The following is a 19,731-nucleotide window of genomic DNA, read 5'->3' on the forward strand; positions in this document are numbered from 1 at the left end:
GCTAGGATTACTAGTGCCACTCTAAACATTGTAGCCTTGCCATTATATATCATTCATGATATAATCCCTTTATTAATTTGTGATAGTTTGCATTTTCCACAATTTAAAATTTATTTGAAGACGTACTTGATTTTATTATTCTATTCTAATATTATAGTCTTTTCCCCCTTTTATGATGTTCTATGCTTTTAAGTAAACTTGGATTTATACAAAAGTGTAAGTTTAGATCAATTATAAAAGATTAAACATGGAATTTTTTAATATATTGGGCTCTTTTTAAAAAATTGTTGTGTTTGTGTGTTTAAATTTTCATTTGTAATATTGACTACTTCTCAGTGTTTGTGTATTTATGACCGTTCTCAATAGGCAACGCCTCAGGACAGTCAGGAAGGAACATTTGGATCAGAGCATTCCGCCTCACCCTCACAAGGGAGCAGTCAGCAGCATTTCCTTGAGCCAGAAGCAAATTTGGATGATTCCATAGATATTCAGCAACAGGTAAACAGTAAATGCTTTTCTGGGTCATGCATTTATAAGTTAATTAGAGGAAAATATTATAAAAGATGGTAATTTTTATTTTAGGTAGAATATTACTTATTTTGTGTAAAACAATAGTGATGTCCTACATGTTTTTTCTCCCCACCTAAGCTCTGCAGTCTAAGCATTTTACTATTAGACATAAATTCTACTGTGGGGAAAATTTTGTAAGGCAGAATTGTCCACATGTACTGAATCTAAACTAGGCATTTTGTTTGTTTGCTCTTCTTTCGACTTTTAAGGACATGGATATAGATGAAGGGCAGGATGGAGTGGAAGAGGAGATCTTTGAACAAGAAGCAAAGAAAGTGGCTGTTCGCTCGAGATCGAGAACACATTCACGCTCTCGTTCAAGGTTCTACATAATACTTAAAAATAATTGGGTGTAAACTTTTGAAATGTTGGCTTTAGTTCATTACATCAAGATGAAAAGAAGTGCTTTTCTTAGAAAAACATATTGTCTCAGAAAGAAATAATTTAGAATTTGAAAAAAAGAAAATACTTTGTTCTGTTTTTAATTGGATATATTTGTGGCCATTTATTTGAATAATATACATGAAACGCAGCCATTTCATGAGACCTTGAGTTTGGATTATATCTGATTATAGTTAATATTTTGATGACATCCAGCTTTTAGGATATTGATGCCTCAGAACAACAGTGAAATCAGGCTGTAGAGCAGGGGTGGGGAACTTTTGGCCCATGGGCTGTATACTGCTGTGAAATCATTTGGTCTGGCCCTGCCGAGGCCTCACCAGAGAGAAGCAGTCCAGCCATCACATTAGGGATGAGTTAATTAAATGTTTGACGAAATATAGCAGGCTAATTTTTAAGTAGATCATTTTGTAAGACCCATGAATGATGTTATAAATAGCCAAATGGCCCTTGGCAGAAAAAAGGTTGCCCACCCCTGCTGTAGAAGAAGTGTTAAAAGTTCTGTTGTCTTTCTCAAATTCCATTTCATCTCACAATACCAAAAATGATCATAAAGATAACACTACAAAAATTCTTTTTATAAACAGTAAGCATAATATCAAACTATTATAAAATATCCTGTAAATGTTTTTTTGGTGAGCTTTTCAACATGGCACATTAATGTACATGCTCATTCAAATTTGAGTTGAAGATGCCTTATCTTGACCTGGTAAATTTTTATGTAGCATTTGTACATTGTTTTTACTATAAATGATATTAAAACCGAAAGTCACTAGTCTTTAACATTTTTTATACCCTGTTTTCTGTACATGAAAGCCTGAACAATATATGCTAGAAGAGGGAAAAGTCTCTTTGATCACTTTTTCAGTCATTTCTTGTTTGTTTCATGAAGTTATGTGTATTTACGTTTCCTAAATGAGAGGCTGTCCTTTCAGCTTTCTCTAAATCCACCTCATGTCACTGAATTACCTGGCTAAATAGTGCTGAAAACTTTGCTCTAGCAAAGCAGCCTCTTCATTGGTCTTGAGGCGCCTCCTTAATAAGGGTGTGGAGAAGTTGAAAGATTTTAAGCAGAATTATAAGGGGGCCTGATGCTCTGTTGGAAACATTCTTTGATTCCTAATTTTAAGAATGTAACATCCACGTCACCTAAAGGATCTTCTTATTTTCTTGTTTTTTCATACCTGTTTGTGACTCTGACAAATGAATTGGCAACACTAAAAAAAAGTGAGGCCCTTACTAGGACCTCTTCTCCTGTTGTTCACGGTGTGACTAACGACCGGACTCCGTGAGAACTAAGTGAAAACAAGTCTTGTGACTTGTGTGGACCTGTGTAGTACACAGATTTAGAAAATGCATGTTTGTTACTTGACTATACTTAACTGTTTTAAAGAGGTAGACAAATATAAGACATGTTTCTCTTAAAAGAAACTTGATAGAATAACATTGTCATTTGTAGTAAAATAAAATTTTTTTTAGATCACCAAGAAAACGGAGATCTAGGTCCCGGTCTGGATCTCGAAAGCGTAAACACAGAAAGCGGTCACGCTCGCGCTCAAGAGAAAGAAAGAGGAAGTCATCACGCTCATACTCCAGTGAAAGGAGAGCTAGAGAAAGGGAGAAGGAGCGGCAGAAGAAGGGGCTGCCTCCTATTAGGTCTAAAACATTAAGTGGTAAGTGACAGGCACACTTCGACAAACTTCGGTGTCTACAGGTCTGAGAAAATAGTTATCTGCTACAGAGCCTATAGATCTTTCTTTAAGACTGAGAATTTGAAAAGTGGTTTGGTAAATGAATAATTTTATCCTTGGTTTTTGTAATGTAATAGGGGAGAAAAGGAAAGGGAAGAGCAGTTTCCACTCAAATACTAAGGTCATTGGGAGTTGATTGATTGATTTTAATGCAAGTTACAAAATATAAGACTTGACTAATGATACATAAAGTGGGCAGGCATAGGTTGACTTGGCATAGATGGGAACAGATACCTAGGATTTTAGTTGATTTTAAATAGAACAGATGAAAATTTCAACATGTATTTTAAATTTGTTGTCTTAAATTTTAATTTTACTGTAGTAAAGCTTTCTCCTCAGCTCCTTGAAAAAAGTAACCGTCTCTGTAATTACGTCTTGACAGTGTGCAGTACTACTCTCTGGGTTGGTCAGGTGGACAAGAAGGCTACACAGCAGGATTTAACCAACCTATTCGAAGAGTTTGGACAAATTGAATCCATTAATGTAAGTATCAGTTGTTGAACAATAGTTTAAGGTTAAAAAAAGAATAGGGTTTTCACTCATACAAAGAGTCATTTTATTATTTTATTTTATATTTTATTATATTTTCAAAGAATCACTTTAGTCCCTAATTAGCCCAATTGTATCTGCCCTTACGGATCTTTACAAGGATTGTTGGACTTTCATCGTTTCTGTGTACATTGTTCTGCTGTTTATCACCTTAATAATTTTCAAAGTGGTATTCTGACAAAAATTCTCTAGGGTTTTACAGCAATGTGACACTTGATTCCTAAAGACATTGAATATTTGAGTTAGCAGGAGGTAGTGTGATCTAGTTTAATTTCTTCTTATAAAAAAGAAAATGAGCCCCACAGAGTTGTAATCAGCTGCACGTGAGCACATAGTGGTGTGGAGACACAGCTGGACTTGGGGTTCTGGTCTCTTGCCAGCCTCTTCTCTCCTTCCTTTTCCCTCTGTTTCTTCCTCTCAAAGCCAACCTTAGATGAAAAAGCCTGTGTGGCCAGGGCATCTCCAGTCACTTGAGCTGAACTCTTTCACTCCTCCACTTGATTCTTCCAGTGGTTTTGCCCCGCGCAGTTTCCTCTTCCATGAAGAGCTGTTGTTGTTTTTTTCCGTGGAGCCAGATCTAAGGAAGGAAATGTTTTATATTTAAGGACACCTATGATTTTAATAAAACCCTATGATTTTATTTACTGTTGTGATACTACGTCTATTGGACCTTTCATCATTATTTACTGGGAAATTGGCTGATTTTCCTTTCTAGTGTTAGATTCCAATATTCCGTATATGCCCAAACTTAACTTTTCTGTATTAATAATAGTATTCTTCATTTGAATTGAATTTGATCATTTAATATTTTACTCTCAAGTATGTATGATCTAATTGGAGCCTTTCAAGAAGCTGGTTAAGTAATTCAAATATCTTTATTTTACCAGTGAAGAAATTAAGTGATTTGCCTGAGTTACATAGATAATAAATTGGTGATTGGTTGTAGGTGATTGGTTGAGTGTTTCAACTTAGTTATTTCAAATTTCTCTTTCTACATCATGCGAGTGCTGTAGCCTTTTTAAATTTCACCTGCCAAAACTACCATTCAGAATCCATGATCATATAATCTCTAGTTGTTTTTTTCTGATTTTCCCCTATCCTTAACTGGTGGTTCTCAGCCCTAGCTGCGTATCAGAAATGTGTTGACCTTTGAAAAAATAGGGATGCCCATGACTAGTATTTTTTAGAATCTTATCAAAGTACTACAAAGCCTGGTGTCAGTGCTCTGAACAGATCCTGAATCCAAGTAGCATTTTGGGCTTCACCTGCTCTTTGGCATTTACAGTCTTTCTTACACTACAGCCATTGGCACTAGTTTGCCTTGTCCCCATCCTTTCCTTGTATTACCTTTTAAAAGCACAGTATTGAGATCACCGTGAGATGAAGCCTGGGCTAGTCTTCTGGAGGTTACGAGATTCATGGAGGGTGGGACAAGCTGTGTAGCTGAGGGCGCTAGAACCCACCAGTCTGCCAACCAACCCCACTCAAATGAGAGCTCCAGCCGACCCCCCCTGCTGACCACAGGATGAACCAGCTGGCCCAGGAGAACTGCCCACTTGAACTGTAGAATTGTAATTGAAATAAAGTGGGCCAAGATTCCAGTGAGAGAATGAAGAATCTTAGAAGAGATAATAAACATGAGCTTCATGGAAAAACGCATCATGTCCACTTGATGCCAGGGAGAGCAACTGGACCCTCTGCCTTGGTGTGTCTTCCTATAATGAGCCCAGAAAAAAGTTTACTTCTAAGGAGCCTTCCTTAACTACCGTAATGGCTGGGGACCCTTCCTCCCCTGGAATCCACTAGATTCATCGTCTTTACACTTTACTTTGCACATCAAGTACCATCTGGGACTTGTCCAGTGGCTTTATGTGTACCTTTTGTCTTTCCCAGACTGGAACCTGCAGGAAGTCAGGGCCCTGTCGTCTTTTATTTGTGTTTCCCACAGTGTCAAGAACAAGGCTTTGCGTATCGTAGAGACAAAATAAATATTTGTGGATCTACTTTATTGTGCATATAAATAATAAAATATTTTACGTAAACGAAAAAAAAGCATAGTACTTACAAATAATGGGCACTAAGTTATTTTGTGAACTGAAGTATACTAGTGATAAAATCCAGGATTTGAAAAATTGATGTAAGATTTAGAGGAGTTTGAGGACTGAGAAAAGTCTGTTAGATTTAGCATTTAGTAGGTCATTAGAGAGTTTGAAGAAAATATTTTCAGCGGGTTGTTACGGAGTTGGTTCTACATCATAAGAGTTGAAGTACGTAAGGGGTTAGGTAGACTTCTCTTTTGAAAGGTTTGGTATTAAAGTGACAGTAGCTTGAAGTGTTAGCAAGACCCAGGGAAAGATTTTTATTTTGACAATAGAGCTTAAGAGATATTGAAGAAGAATAAAGTAATAGAATGCCTTTTGAGTTCTTAAGAAGAAACTGAACTGCTCTGTGTATTTTTCTGAATTAATACATTAAGGATAATTTTATGATCCCCGGTAGTCTGTTGAATAGTTAAATGCTTTGTAAGTAAAACTCTCAGATCCTTCCTTACACTGAGGCTATTTCCCTATTCATTTTAAGACCCATTTCCAGAAGTACTTGGCCAAAATTAAGTTTTATAAAATTCAAAAGCTTTAGTTTTATCATTTATTGTAGTTTATAAATTTTGTATTAAGGATATTTACCCAAAACAAATAGTCTTCACACATTACTCAGTATAATTTGGAAAAATTGAAATAATACTGTGAAAAAGTTGTATGCCTTCAAATATGTTGGCCATACAATATTATTTTCCTTTTATCTGGTGGTATTATATTCATGTTTGTGTATTTTAAAAATAGTTCTTTATAGTGTATTAGAAAAACTTGAATTGATATGATCATTTAAGATTTCACGTACATCGTGGCTTAGAGTGAGACCCAAATAGGCTTTGAAATTTTTTTTTAAACTAATTAGTTGTACATGAATTGAAGCAATAAACAGCTGGAGGAAGGAAAGGGAAATGATTAAGTATTTGTCAGTAGCCAATGTTCTGTTTCATTAAAACCATAGAATGCCAGAATGAATTGCCCTCCTTATACCCCTACTAAAGAAAACTTTTTTTTTTTTTAATAGATGATTCCTCCCAGGGGCTGTGCTTATGTCTGCATGGTTCATCGACAAGATGCATTTCGGGCTCTTCAGAAACTTAGTTCTGGATCATATAAAATTGGGTCCAAGGTCATTAAGGTGAGATTGGGGGAGGAACACATGCTTTTGTTGTATTGGATTACTAGAATGTTCCTGTATTTAATTCATCTTTTTAAAATGTTAATGGGCAAACCATGACAGAAATTTATTATTTCAGTATTTCTGAGGTAAATAATTAGATATAGGTAAAATAATACCAAAACTTCAGTCATGAACAGCCAGTTCACCATTTTATGAGTAGACCTTTTCATTTATACAAGTTTGTCTTCCCTTTACTTCTTCCTAGTTCTTCCTATTCATGCCCCTTAATTATATATTATTATTTTCTCCTTTTTAACTTCTTGTCTTAAACAACCCAGGCCCTTGTGAATGGTTTATTTTTATTTTTGTTTTCCTCTTAGTCTTTAAACTATTTATTGTCTATTTTTCCAATTTTACTTATGACTAATTTACACTTCATTTCTTCTAGTAGTATTTGGAGATAATTTATTCCATCAGTTTCTACAACTGAATTAAAAACATTAACATAACTGATTTCAAGGGAGTTAATGTGCCCATACTTTGTCATTTTATGGCAGAGAGTTTCCCTGTAAATTCGTGTCACTGGTCTCTTTTCTGGAGTACCAAGGTTTTGTTTAAATTATAATAACTATTCTGATTATCGGTAATGTAGCTTGACATCTTTTATATTGTTTTAAAGTTACAGTAAGAAGTGGATATAAACACCATCACTATCTAATGCAGGTTTTATTTTACAAACAAAAACAGAACATAGAGAAATTTTCATGGCTACTGTTCTTTCAGTATTGATGCTGTGCGCGTCCAACTGATTTTGAAAACTAGTTTTACTTGTACTTACATTGTCTACATGTTTTTGAATGTTTTTACAGTATTTCTAAGCTTTCTTTTTCCTTTCCTCTCATTCCTGATAGATTGCTTGGGCTTTAAACAAAGGTGTAAAAACAGAATACAAACAATTCTGGGATGTGGATCTTGGAGTTACATATATACCATGGGAAAAAGTTAAAGTGGATGACTTGGAAGGTTTTGCAGAGGGAGGCATGATTGATCAGGAAACTGTAAATACTGGTAAGAACCGTAAGGGTAGTTTTATTTTTAAAAAAGTACACTTAAAAGTTTGTAATTGATAAGAGTTTTTCATGACAGGGTGAGTTTATTCTATTTCCTGGCTTCTTCCCCTTCTCAAAAGAAAAAATATGAAACACTCCTGTGTTCAGTGTGTATGTTTGATGGGTTCTATTTCCTTTAAAAATATATCTTTATTGATTTCATAGAGAGGAAAGGAGAGGGAGAGAGAGAGACAGAAACATCAACGATGAGAGAGTCATTGATCGAGCCCGCAACCCGGGCATGTGCCCCGACCGGGAATCGAACCCCGATTGCCTGGATCCTAGGTCGACGCTCAACCGCTGAGCCACGCCCGGCCGGGCTGATAGGTTCTATTTCATAAGTGTCAGAGTGTAGTGTTTTAGAAGTTTATCAGTGTAACATTTTTTATGTATGTCTTTAACAAAATTTTACTTTTTGAGAGAGTTATATATTGTATATATGGAGGCTTTTTTAAACTAAATATTTCAATTCCTTGAGTTTAAATGGGAACTGGAGACTTCAGAAGCTTCTTTGAAAAACTTCCCAGATTATTTTTATTAGCATCCATGTTGAGAATGGCAGTAATAGAATCTTAGTTTAGAGAGCTGTGGTTCATATTCATGTAAAATGAGAATGCTTATAACCAAATGATCTTTTGGCTTACTCTTTTAAAAACGTGTCTTTTTTTATTTTTAAAAATGATTAGCAATTATAACCAGTAAGAAATCACAAAAGAATTGAAATATGATATATATATGTTATTACTTCACATCTGTTTAGCATAATTAGCTAATTTTTAGAATATTTTTGTTCTCAGGCCAAAGCATATATTCAGACTCTTTTTTCAGTTGTTTTCTTCTTGTCAGTTTCTCCTTTTATTTCTTGATGGATGTTCCTCTAGAACATTTATTCATTTATTAAATATTTTAGTTCTTGCTGTGTGCCAGGCATAATTTTAGTAACTGGGATTACAGCAGTAAGACAGACAGACAGACAAAAATCTTTACTTTCATGCAATGCACCTTGTAGTATAGGGGCTGACAGCCTATTATAGCCCTGGGCCACATCTTGCCGACAGCCTATTCTGTGAATAAAAGTTTTATTGAAACAGCCATGCTCACTTGTGTTTATCTATTTTATATGGCTTTCTTTTTTTCAACAGCAGTTGAGGAGTTGCAACAGAGAACATATGGCCCACAAAGTCTAAACTACTTTAGTATAGGAGAAGTTTGCCATCCATGCTTTGGTGGAGAGAAATAAATCACGAATAAAAGAGATAAACTGTACAATATTTTTCTGTTTCTAAGTTTTTAGAAGAAAAATCAAAGAAAGGGGATAGGCAGTTTGGGTGTGGAGCTAATGCAGTTTTAATTGGTTGAAGAAGGTCTAACAGAGTGGGTGATATTTGACGGGGTGAGATGTACAGCTCTGGGGAAAGAGCATTTTATATAGAGGAACAGCAAGTGCAAAGTCTATTCAGAAATCATGAGACCCGTATGGCTTGAGCAAAGTGAGTGAGGAGTGCATAGTAGGAGATGAAGTCAGAGAGATAACGAGGGGTGATGTCATGTAAAGTCTTATTAGTCATTATAATGACTTTGATCCTTACTTTGAGGGAGATGGAGAACTGTTGGAGGAGCCATTTGATTTCCTTTGTTCTATTTTTGCATAGCTGTATTTTCAGTAAGATATTTTTGTATTAGTACTTGTTGGTCTTCTCTTGTGAGAAAATAGAGAATAAGGTTGGTTCCTCTTACGTCGTACAGCCTTTGCGATACATACCTATTACATCTCTTCTAAGTGTTCTCTAGACCAGATGTTTTAGTGTCTTTCATTTGTGTCTTGTGTCATGCTACTTTGGACTCCTTTGTGTCGTAATCAGATTTATCTGGGCAAAACCTAGATTGGCACCAATAGCAGTGGACACATCTTAAAAATAGATGTGCCCAGATAGGTGAAGGACTTAGACAAGCATGAAATAAATGTATACATAGACATAAAATGAAAAGTTGCATTTATCTAGAGGAAATCACTTTCAAATATTTTGTTTAGAGTGGGAAACTGTGAAAAGCTCAGAACCTGTTAAAGAGACGGTCCAGACAACTCAGAGCCCACCTCCAGTTGAAAAGGAGACAGTGGTCACAACCCAGGCAGAGGTTTTTCCTCCACCTGTTGCTATGTTACAGGTTAGTGCTGGGTATTTTTGTTGTTGAATGTGTTGTTTTACATTTCTGTTTTTACTCATGTATTTACTTTATAAAACTGGGAGGAAATTGTCCAAAATGGAATAAATATGAGTTTAATCAAATTTTTTTTGAAAAAAATTTTTAGAAATGGTCTAATTCATACTTAAATATTTACTTATTGAACAGATAATTACTGATTGCCTACTCTGTGACATTTACTGTTTTAGGCACCTGAGGTTGGGATACATCAGGGAAAAAAACCCAAACACAAATCCTTGCCCTTATAGAGCTTTTGTTCTCAAAAAGGGAGACAGAAAATATAAAATAAATAAGTTTATGAGATACTATGGAAGGGAATAGGTAGTATAAGGCTGATCAGCCTGGGTAGTTGCTACAATCTTAAATAACATGGTCAGGGTAGACTTAATTGAGAATGAGACATTTGAGCAACAACTGAAGTTCCAGAGGGAACTAACCATTTTGCTATCCAAGGAAGAGGCTCCAGGCCAGGAGCGTGTTCAGTGTGTTTCAGGACTAGCAAGTGGGCACAAGACTAGTAGAAAGCAGACCTCTAGAAGGACTTTGTTTTTCAATCTGGGATGTGGAAACTTTGGAGGATTTTGAAGGAAGAAGTGACTTGATCCGGCTTCAAGTTTTAAAGGATTGCACTGGCTACTATTTTAAGAATAGACTATTGAACATTAATAAAAGCAGCAGACCAGTGAAAAGACAGTTGGAACAATCCGGATTAGAGATGATGATGGCTTAGACTAGACTGATAGCAGTGGAGGGAATGAGAAGTGGTCAGATACTCACTGTATTTTGATGGTATGACCAATGGGACCTCATAGCATGGTTGGATTTGAGTTGTAAGAGCAGAGGCTACGTTTTTGGTCTGAGAAACTGAAAAGATGGAGCTACTATTATCTGAGAGTGGGAAAGACTGTGGAAAGTTATTCTGGGAAGGACGATTGGAAGTTCAGTTCTGTGCAATGAAGTATCTTTCAGACAACGAAGTTAAGGTGTTAAATAGACCATTGATATAGGAATTTTAGAAGAGAGATACAGCCATAGTGCAGATAAATATTTGGGAATTATTGTACCTGGGATGAGTACAAGGTATTTATGCTAGGAGTAGAAAATAAATTTATGAGACATTGTAGTCATTTTAAAGCTGTTACTGACATGCTTCCTAGTGGTAGGTTGTATAACAGAGCTAGGTACTATAAACTTAGTGGGAGGTGGCAATTTAAAATTGAGCCTGATACTCACTTTTCAAGTTGGTGCCCATTACTTGACATCACTTGAATGTAAGATCGGTTTCACAATTTCCACGTATACAGTCTGTTGAAAAAATAGTGCCTTGCTTTTACCCCAAGTATGCTTACTTCCGAGTATACGAAAAGGAAAGAAACAAAGCAGCTTAATATAATGGTATTTGTTACCTTCCTAAACAAGAAATAGAAATAATTTACCTGTAGATGTTGCAAGATGTAATCATTGCAGATGGATAAAATGATTTATGGACGTTTTATTTTCTATCCACAAAGATTCCAGTAGCACCAGCTGTGCCTACAGTTAGTTTAGTCCCACCAGCATTTCCCGTATCGATGCCAGTTCCTCCTCCTGGATTCAGTCCAATCCCTCCACCTCCTTTTCTGCGGGCAAGTTTTAACCCTTCACAACCACCCCCTGGTAAGGAATTTTTGTCTTATTAATGTAACTCTATTTAGAATATCACTTTAACTGTTCTTTTTCCAGGTTAAAACGATATAGAGCAGTGATTTTCAAGCATTAGCATATGTTGGAATCACTTGGAGGGTGTGTTACAGCAGAGATTGCTGGGCTGGCCTCTTTTTCCTTTCAGGGACTGAGAGGGGACAGGACATTGAAAGTTGCCAGAGGACTGCACTTGAAAAAGCATTGACAGAGAAGAAATGGGATCCTTTAAAATCATTGAAATGCTCTTAAAATAACTTAAAATTTATGTTGAAATTTTTATATATTAGTTCTCTATAGTTAACCATTCATCAGAAAACGTGCATTAAATTGTATAGATTGTCTCTCCTAAAAATCATTAGGATTTCCATTTGACATTAGAAATAATATCTTAAATTGCTAATTGAATCTGTAATACATTTTTGACCTAATTGTTGATACTACAAACGTTCTTGAATCAGTGTTTCTAGGTAGAAACTATAGATTACTTAAATAACACATATCAAATATAAATAATTACTTATGTAGGATTATTTGCCTATTATAAGAAACAAAGTACTATACTTTGATTTTTGTAATTTAAGTTCTTAGCCATTGAATAGAGTTCCTAACAAATATCAACAAGGCCAAAAAGTGAATTCATTTTCTGAGAATGTTTGTAATTTATTTGTCTTGTAACATAAAATTTTAAAATTACAGTTGAATACATAATTTGAAATTGATGCAGATTTTAATAAGAATTTTATTTCTGTATATTTTGAATATTTGAAAATTACTTTGTGATTTGAAAATTAAAATCTTTTCAGAAGATATTTTAAAATTATTATTTCAAAAACCATACTATGTAGACTTTTATAAAGTCATTGTCCAGCATTCATTTGTTGAAAATCACATATCTTTATTTTTTCTTCTTTTTAGCCACTGTTTTCTAATTGAATTTAATGGTAGCTTGGTATTTTAAAAATGCAAGGAAATAGGTTTATAGTTTGATCATTTAATATTGAAAATCATCAAACAGCCAGTATTAAATTGAATATTTATTTCAGTGCTCAAAACATAGTATAGTGACATCCAAGGTTAATGAAAATATCTGACCTAGTGGGTAAACAGCATATATATCAAAGAAATACAATAGCACCTTCTGCAGATGACATTATTGCATATAATGTTATCAGCAGCTTGAAATGCAGTGTTTAACTCCCCAGGTAGTCAGTCACCATGCTAACATATAAACAGGTGACCTGGCTTGTATTAATCTTTAATTTTATAGCATTGTGGAGAGTGCCACAGGACTTCAACAAATGAGTAAATAAATGAGGATTGCTCATGATGAGGATCTCTATGCATTACTTAGCTTACTCTATACTTTTCTAAGGACCAAATAAGGTAGTATATATAAAAGTAATTTTTAAAATGGAAAATAGATTCACAAATATGAGGTTGTAGTAATGAAAGATTTATTTAAGAATGTAGAATTTCATTTTTAGTTATTGAAATCTTTGATTTAAAAGAAGTAGCTTTTCGTGTGCTATTTTATTTTGGGCCTTTTTCCCCCATGTAGGTTTCATGCCACCTCCAGTTCCACCACCTGTTGTACCACCGCCTACTATTCCACCAGTAGTGCCAACACGTGAGTTTTCAATTTTAGAATTTTCATAATTCACGGTAGTGTTAATGTGTCGTTTCTCATTCTTGTGAATTTATTGTTTTTTATTATTATTAAAGTTTTCAGATGTGCATTTGTTTTTTGTTAAATGATTTCTAAAAAATTAACATTATATAACAGTCCACGTTCAGATTGGCTTTCTTGTATCAAAATGTCTTTATAATCGGTTTATTTTAGTTAAAATTCAAAGAAGGGTCTCCATAATCATATTTGTGTGTGTATTAAATATCTTAATCTAGAGTCGTACTGCCCAGACCTTCCTTTCCTTTTTAATTTTTCATATTTTTGATTCATTGAAGAAACAGTCACTTCTATATGCAAGATTCCAAATAATAGATTTGGTTTTTTGCTTCTTTGTGGTATTAAATTTGTTCCTCTATCTCCTTGAATTTCCTGTAAATAGGAAGTTTTTAGCACCAAAGGCTTGCTTCGATTTCACTTCAACTTTTTTGGCAAGAATCCTTAAAGTTGAGGTGCTGTAGACCTGATATTGCATCACATCAGGAGCCACGCAGTGCCTTTCTTTCCCACTTTAAATGATGTTGAGATGTATCAGAGAATTTAGGTAGGGGAACCTGGTGATCAAAAAAGTTTCCCATCAAGTTTGCATCTTAACTGGTTTCATCCATTGTTTATTATTACTTAAATCTACTTTCATTCGTATCCAAGTGGTCTTTTGAATTTTATAATTCCTTGCATATTTCTTAATTAGAATTTTTCTGTAAAGAAAAAGTTTTTCTTGTCAATCAATAGTATCTAGTTACCTTGACATACAGTTGTGCAGGTAGATGGTAAATTCTTTCCTGTAAATGCCATTTTTCAGAGGAATGAGTTCTGTAGTATTTCTGGAGATACTCAGTGGCTGAAGCTGGAGAGGGTTTCTTTTCTTTTCTCCCCCTCTTCCTCTCCCTTTCCCTCCAGTTCTTTCTCCTCATTTTCTTTAGTGTTTATGGACACTTGCTTCCAAGCAGTTGCATTCACTTTTCTCTTTGCATTTTAGTTTGTTCCATCTTTGACAGTGAGAGACTGTTCGTGTTGCCTCTGTATCTTTTGAGATGACTACATCAGTTTCTGAGAGCTTCTTAGTTTTGGGGCCCAGTGTTGACCGAGTGGACTTTAATTGTGAAGAGAACGTATATGGTAGAGAACTTCCCTTTTGATAATATCCATTTTCCTTATGTTTTTAAACTCTTAACACTCCTTTAGTGTTTAGACAGTATTAGGTTCTTCCTTTTTGTTATTGTTGGTTAATTAGGAAGAATTGTTTATTCTTTCTGAAAATTAGAAGGTGTTCAGAATCCATTTCTGAATTCACTATTTACAGAGACTCAGCCTAGAGCTGACCTTCTAATGATTTCTTACTCATTTTGGAAAGTCCAGGATAAAAATAATGGAGAAAGAGAAACACCAGTGTTCCAGATACTCTCCTATTTGCTCACCTGATCTAACTTAAATAATTTAATTCTCATAATTTTCATACATGGTCCCAGGTGATTTTTTTCCCTGTTTTACAGCTCTCTTATGTGCGGACAGTTTGTCCAAATAATTTAGAGCTAAATGTGAGGATAGTACAGTTCCTAAAATCCCCAAGTAAAAGATTTAACAGTGTTATGATATAAATTGGACTAAAAATTCTTAAATTTAATTATGATTTTATATTCCTCTAAGTTATGTTTTTTAACATATAAATGATATATACACTTGGGCTTTTCTATGCATTCTTCTATTTTATTTTTTAATTTTATTCATTTTTTTAATCCTTACCCAAGGATATGCTTTTCAGAGAGAGTGGAAGGGAGGAGGGGGGGAGAGAGAAACATTGATGTGAGAGAGAGACATCGATTGGTTGTCTCCCGCATGCGCCCTGACCAGGGCTGGGGATCGAGCCTGCAACCGAGGTATGTGCCCTTGGCCAAAATTGAACCCGGGACCCTTTAGTCTGAGGGCCAACACTCTAACCATTGACTCAAACCAGCTAGGGTTCTACGCATTCTTTTAAATGGAATGTTTATACTTTTTTATTTGTAGTCCACTTTATCTCCTCTCATCTGATGAGCTCCTAACCTCCTTTGACAAAAAGTTGTGAATATAAGAATCCTATTCCATTGTAATTTCAAGGGGATTGGGCAGATATTCATTCTCATACATATTTGTCAGTCTGGCACTAATCATTTCTTTATATTCAGATACGTACATACTGGAATCCTTGGGAAAATTATGATTCTTTTTGTATTGCTGGGATTTCCTTAAGTTACTGGGCCTTATTTTAAAAATGTTATTAAACATTTTTGTGCAAATGTTATTAAACATTTTTGTGCAAATATTTCTAAAAAAATTTTTATAAAAAAAAGTTATCCTCTTCATGGTGACTCATTTGTCATATTGAGCATCAGTTATTACATAACTTGGTAGGTTATTACAGAGATGCTATGCAATGAAGCACTCAAGCTGCCAAAAGTTAGTTTTCATTACAAATAAAATAGAGGGACCAGAAGAGAATTCCTATAAGGCAGGTTGTTTCATTCAATGTTGTTTGGCTACTATGTTTATGAGATGCCTTAGGAACTTAACTCTTGTTTATATCAACTAGCCTATGGTAAAATTGATTTTGTTAGAACATTTTAAAGTCACAGAACCTATGGACAACCTTAAGTGAGGACTCACTGTTTCATGTTAATTGAGCAGTCTTACCAAACAATTGAGAGAAGTTAGGAAGTCACTTAAAACTTTGGCAAGGTCATTATTATTCATGGTTAATATTTTAACTTAGCACATGAATGATGAGATGATTAAGTCTGAAATATAGTCTCTCACTCTTTAAACAGCTTTGGTACAGCCGCCATTATCCATGACTCCAGAAACTGTGAAAGAGGTTGGATTTGGTAGCCTTGTTCTACCCGGTGGTTCTGTTGCCAGCAGTCTTGCTACTTCCACTCTGCCAGCTGGAAATGTTTTTAATCCTCCCCCTAAACAAGCAGAGCCTGAAGAAAAAGTACCTCACCTTATAGAACACCAGATTTCTTCTGGTGAAAGCACCAGACCAGGTAAACTGAAATAAGAACTCCCAGAAACACACAGTTAAATCATAAGCACTGCTTCTCTATAGTAGTGTTTAATTCTGAGGTGCCAAGTATTTGTAACCAGTTTAATGCACAAATGTTGAAATGTTAGTTTTTAAAAAGAGGTCACTGTCCTCTAAAATTTCTATTAAAAACAAGTTTGGCATTCTGTTCAGAATAGTAGAGATTTTGACACCTTTCCATTGAGACCTGTCTCCCTCTTTTTTCTTTTCTTACTGGTACTGTGAAATTGCACAAAATATGAATACTTACAAAACAATAAAAATGAAGTACTGTGCATAAATAACTTCTAACAGGTATTATCTAGCCAGTTCTAGAGATAAATATGGTGTTTTGAGAGCAAAGCTGTGTGGGGTTTTTTTGTGTTTTTTTTTTTTTGGCACCACTGTTTGTACATTAAGAATTGTTGTTTAAAGGTGGAGAATCGGTATAAAACCTGGCATTTTTGTCAACTTAAAGATTGTGTTTTAATATATTAAATTCACTGGAAATGGTATTAATTTTAGCTATAATTTTTACTTCGTATTTAGTATACTTTGGATTTTGGAGGAAACAAGTCGCTGATTAACTATAAGCTAACTGCTGGAAAGTATAGCATTACTTTCCTTTTCATGCCAGAATAATTTTTGTTTTTGTCTCCCTCTTTCCATTTTAGTGATTCCAAATGATATTCCAAGTAGCTCTGCAATTTTAGGAGGACAGCCACCAAATGTGACAAGCAATTCTGGAATTCTTGGAGTTCAAAGACCAAATGCATCAAGTAATTCTGAAATTCTTGGAGTCCGGCCCTCTAACATTTCCAGTGGTTCTGGGATTATTGGAGCCCAGCCACCAAATATTCTAAATAACTCTGGAATTTTGGGAATACAGCCACCAAGTGTTTCGAGTAATTCTGGACTTTTGGGAGTGCTACCTCCCAATATCCCTAACAATTCTGGACTTATAGGAGTACAGCCACCAAATGTTCCAAATACATCTGGACTTTTGGGAACACAGCCACCAGCTGGGCCTCAAAACTTACCCCCTTTAAATCTCTCTAATCAAAGGATGCCTGTAATGCCAATGTTAGACCTTCGTCCAGGACTAATACCACAGACACCTGGACCAAGATTTCCTTTGCTACAGCCTGGAATTCCACCCCAACGAGGAATCCCTCCCCCATCAATACTTGATTCAGCTCTTCATCCTCCGCCTCGTGGTCCTTTTCCTCCAGGAGATATTTTTAGTCAGCCAGAAAGACCTTTTCTAATTCCTGGAAGGCAAAGTATAGACAATATTACTAATCCAGAAAAAAGGATACCACTTGGGAATGATAACATTCAACAGGAAGGAGATAGAGATTACCGGTTTCCGCCTATAGAAACCAGGGAAAGCATGAGTAGACCTCCCCCAGTGGATGTTAGGGATGTGGTTGGACGGCCTGTAGATCCAAGAGAAGGTCCTGGAAGGCCTCCATTGGATGGTCGGGATCATTTTGGAAGACCTCCTGTAGATATTAGGGAGAATCTTGTGAGGCCAGGTATGGATCATCTTGGTCGAAGAGACCACTTTGGCTTTAATCCAGAGAAGCCGTGGGGGCATAGAGATTTTGATGAAAGAGAGCATCGGGTTCTACCTGTCTTTGCTGGTCCAAAAGGCTTACACGAAGAAAGAGGTAGATTTCGGCCTGGAAACTATCGATTTGATCCTAGAAGTGGTCCTTGGAACAGAGGATTTGGACAAGAAGTTCACAGAGATTTTGATGACCGCAGAAGACACTGGGAGAGGCAGAGGGATAGGGATGACAGAGATTTTGATTTCTGCAGAGAAATTAATGGAAATCGTCTTGGACGAGATAGAATTCAAAACACTTGGGTCCCCCCTCCTCATGCTCGGGTTTTTGATTTCTTTGAAGGGGCCACTTCTCAACGAAAAGGGGATAATGTGCCTCAGGTTAATGGTGAAAATGCTGAGAGACATGCTCCACCACCCCCCTTACCAGTACAGAGTGATCCCGAACTTTATGAAAAACTGACATCTTCAAGTGAAATAAACAAGGAGAAGAGTGACACAGTTGCTGATGTAGAAAGTGAACCAGTGGTAGAAAACACAGAAACTGAGGGGACATAATCATCACTCAGTAGGTAAAAAGATACCTTTTGTAAAGTTGTCATCTCTGTAATAGATTAATGGCTGACTGGACCATAGGTGTTCACTTTTGTCTGCCAGAATTAAGTTAACCTGATGTTCATGTTCACTTTTCTCTTAAAATAATTGTACAACTGACTTGTATAGACATTGTTCTTAATATGAACATGGTAGGTAAACATTTTTTATTTTTCTGATAAAATATAAATGTTGCCCCCAGATTCTTTTAACTTCAAGGAAATGAATAACAGCTTGTCAGAGACTTCCTATGGAAGAAAGGATTTTTTAGATACTACCATTAGGTTGGCTATGGTAATAGATATATTTCAGAATAGCAAGCCGTGGTATATCTTATCCATATCTTTAGGCTGCTGCAGAATTTTAAGATAATAGACAAAGCTGTGATATTTTATGCAAAGACTGGCTCTAGGTATTTGAGGAGCACAATACAGAGATTTTAAAAAGTGATTTTGTAAAATCTACACTATGGTCTCTGTTTCTCCAAAGTAAGTGTTTGTGATTTGTTCCTCATACTGCAGTGAGTAAAAAGAAAACAGAAAACAACAACATAAATATGAAAGTACGTTTCAATGTTGAGTGAATTTTGTTTTTAGATGCCAATAAAACTTATTTGTTTGATAACAGTGTTCTAGGAATTGTATTTTTTTAACCTACAAATTCTTAAAACCCTGAATCATTAGCAGCATGTGCTTAGTTGCAAAAGTTTCCTATTATTAACAACAACAATGAAGAACTGTGTGGTGGAACAAGCATGTACTCTAATATAAAAATCATGCAGTCTCATTAGTTTGTATGTAAAATCTGTGTATATTTATTGTGTAAATCATGTAGGTTATTTTGTTTCTCTGTATGTCTGTATTCATGCACATACAGAGAAAAACAGAAGTTGATAGTTTAGATAATAAAATATTTTTTAAAACGATAGAATTAGAGAAATTTGGCTACTTGACATTGCTCATAGTTAACAGCTCTTAGCCTTTATGAAGGGAAAATAAGAAATACTGTAAAGAATACATTGGACATTTGGTAATTTTTTAAAAATATAGTTAAGCATGAAGCCAAATTTAGCATGGACCCAGATTTCATGTAAATGCTTGCATTGCTTTGTGGCACACCGTATTGACCATTCTGTATAGGTAGTGCTAGTACTAAAGTACTGGCTGGTCACTTGCCTGAAGTGAGTATCTTAATGGCACAAAATGTATAGTGGTGTTGATGGATTTAAAAACACTAATTTGTATACCAGGAACAAAGTGTCCATCGTGTGTTTTGTAGGCTCTGGGTAACACTGTGCAGATTAATCTCCAAGGTAAACTGAGTAGCAGAAGAATTTGGTCTTGGTTTTCTGTTATTTATTTTTT

At 35.4% G+C, this 19,731-nt stretch overlaps 1 protein-coding gene across 8 annotated transcripts in view; it reads left to right on the forward strand.

The window, feature by feature from the left end:
• SCAF8 (SR-related CTD associated factor 8) overlaps nt 1-19,731 on the forward strand; it is a 124,523-nt gene that overhangs the window by 44,507 nt on the left and 60,285 nt on the right. For 4 of the 8 annotated variants that reach the window (XM_087817705.1, XM_087817706.1, XM_087817704.1 and 1 more), the window contains 11 exons: nt 367-498; nt 780-892; nt 2,452-2,645; nt 3,106-3,206; nt 6,387-6,500; nt 7,394-7,550; nt 9,624-9,757; nt 11,308-11,452; nt 13,038-13,106; nt 15,968-16,186; nt 16,878-18,991. In XM_087817705.1, the coding sequence (XP_087673831.1) occupies nt 367-498; nt 780-892; nt 2,452-2,645; nt 3,106-3,206; nt 6,387-6,500; nt 7,394-7,550; nt 9,624-9,757; nt 11,308-11,452; nt 13,038-13,106; nt 15,968-16,186; nt 16,878-18,331 (2,832 nt within the window). In that variant the 3' untranslated portion in view covers nt 18,332-18,991. Of the gene's footprint in view, nt 1-366; nt 499-779; nt 893-2,451; nt 2,646-3,105; nt 3,207-6,386; nt 6,501-7,393; nt 7,551-9,623; nt 9,758-11,307; nt 11,453-13,037; nt 13,107-15,967; nt 16,187-16,877; nt 18,992-19,731 lie in introns of those variants that run through there. The other 4 variants (XM_087817698.1, XM_087817699.1, XM_087817701.1 and 1 more) reach the window with 1 other exon arrangement.

Source organism: Miniopterus natalensis, chromosome 5 (assembly GCF_054644295.1).
Source record: "Miniopterus natalensis isolate mMinNat1 chromosome 5, mMinNat1.hap1, whole genome shotgun sequence".
NCBI lineage: Eukaryota > Metazoa > Chordata > Mammalia > Chiroptera > Miniopteridae > Miniopterus > Miniopterus natalensis.